Source organism: Anarrhichthys ocellatus, unplaced genomic scaffold (genome assembly GCF_004355925.1).
Source record: "Anarrhichthys ocellatus isolate YVR2014 unplaced genomic scaffold, GSC_Weel_1.0 scaffold1453, whole genome shotgun sequence".
Lineage (NCBI taxonomy): Eukaryota > Metazoa > Chordata > Actinopteri > Perciformes > Anarhichadidae > Anarrhichthys > Anarrhichthys ocellatus.
In genome coordinates this window covers 1-2,073 of record NW_022281427.1, presented here as the reverse complement: position 1 = coordinate 2,073, position 2,073 = coordinate 1, and the positions used below count along the sequence as shown (strand labels likewise).

General features: G+C 41.1%; 1 protein-coding gene across 1 annotated transcript in view; it reads right to left on the bottom strand.

Moving 5' to 3' along the window:
- Positions 1 to 1,995, bottom strand: part of LOC116377611 (14-3-3 protein epsilon-like) — a 6,855-nt gene extending 4,860 nt beyond the window's left edge. Inside the window, exon 1 of the mRNA XM_031839281.1 lies at positions 380 to 1,995. Within this exon, the coding sequence (XP_031695141.1) occupies positions 380 to 628 (249 nt within the window). The 5' untranslated portion in view covers positions 629 to 1,995. The remainder of the gene's footprint in view (positions 1 to 379) is intronic.
- Positions 1,996 to 2,073: the final 78 nt, after the last annotated feature.

Sequence of the window (2,073 nt, the reverse complement as noted above, 5' to 3'; positions counted from 1 at the left end):
AGACACGCAGGTACCACAGAAGACACGCAGGTACAACAGAAGACACGAAGGAGGAACCACAGCAGGATTAGCTGACTCTGAGTCCCATCAGGTCATTTGACTGCAGCCTCTCCCTTCTCTCTCCCACACTAACAGCCAGCTCATATTTCTCCTTCATAAAAGCCAGACAGAGCGGAGGACTTTGCCAAACTATGACTCAGATGCAGTGTGTCCAGTAGCTGCTTATGGTGTGTAATATTTAATATGAGCATAGTGATCTCACATTAGCACGGCAAAATCTGAGAAGATGTATTTGGGACAATGTGCTCCTTGCAGACCGCCGACTAAATACAAATACTGAGCTTGTTTTTGGGAGTGAAGTGACATCCTGGTACTTTACCGTTTGCCGGTATTCCCGGATCATCTTCAGTTTCTCCTCCACGCCCTTGCTCTCCTCCCTCTGCTCGATGCTACTGATTATCCTCCAGGAGGCTCTCCGAGCTCCGATCACGTTCTTGTAGGCCACCGATAGGAGGTTCCTCTCCTCCACTGTGAGCTCCACGTCCATGCCGGCCACGTTCTTCATAGACACCACCATCTCTGTGGAGGAGACACATTTAACCCGTGAGAACTTGGATATTTTATTCATCACATCTTGAGAATCCGACTAGCTGTCAATCTTCTGAGGATTCCTGTTGTCTGACTAACGAGATTTGATGTCTTACGTCTTTTAAATCAATTAAATTATGAAGCTGTGACATAACGCCTCCACCTGGCACAGATTCAGGTGGTAACCACCAATATATGACATTTCTCAGTTGGTCTAAAAGCATTATGGGTAAATTCTTCAGGCGTGAGGGATGTTGTGCTCAAAGATAATAATTACAGCTTACAGAATATGCAAGTCAGGTGTGACCGTGAAGTGACAGAAGGTGTTTAGAGTGCATGTTGAGGTGCAAAACGTCCATCTATTCATTGGCAACAACCCAACAAATACACACACAGACCTACACACAAGTCAGTAGCTTAGAAGGTGCAATGCAGCCCCATGGCGCACACCTCAACCTTCAAAAGATGCATTGTAAGTAGGACTTCATCCACTTGTTCCAATACAGCCGTAGCTAATGGAGTGAGTATGAGAGTCTATGCACCGATATCACATTATATCATTTATAAAGTAACTTACGCTACAAAAGGAACAACATGTCGCTCGCTAGCCGGTCGCTACTGCACATGTGCAAACTAGTGCTACCCACCTGTGGTTAAACACAGAGCTAGTCAATGCTAGCTGTCAGGGGCTAAACAACGGAGTTAACAGCTAATGTACGGAGGTTGCATTGAGTTACATTATGAGGCGTTCAAGCTCCATTCAGTAAAAATGAGTATTGGGCGGTTCATTATAACGTTGTGTACAAATGTGATCTTGTTAAATCTCGTTTTTTTTGGCGATAAACGGTTAAATACATTCGTTTAAAGATGTTTTCATAGCAATATAAAATAGAAATTACAGAAGGAATTGTGACCCGTTTAGCTTTATTGTTTATTATAACGCACTGGCGTCGGATCAGTACTCGGTATCAATGGGCAAGCTCAAATTATATTGGAACATTTCTTAACTGCAATATGTGAAAATGTATTGTGAGAATGTTTTTATTAGTGACTGTTGATTCATGCACGATGTACGTAGGACACAGCTGGTATTGAGGAGATTATGTGTATTGATTTTTCTACGAGATCTTTTGTTTTAACTATTGTGAAGAGTGCAAGCTTTACAGATGTTTTCAATATGGCATTTTGTACATTGTCTTGTAGTGGCAGAATGGTTTGGACCGGATTCACACAGCCTCTCTAGCACCAACTAAACATAACTCAAACGCAGCTTAACCAATGAAGTACATTCCCTTGTAAATGTAAGATGTCTTTATTATAATAAATAAAAGGACATTATGAGTCCGAAGAGTACAATTAGAGAGTGACTGATCTCTTTTAGATCACTTCTTAAAACACATTTTTACAGACTGGCTTTTATGTGATGTCGTCGTTTTCTGTTTGTTGATTTTACTAAATTATTTTACTTTTTATATATATATATAT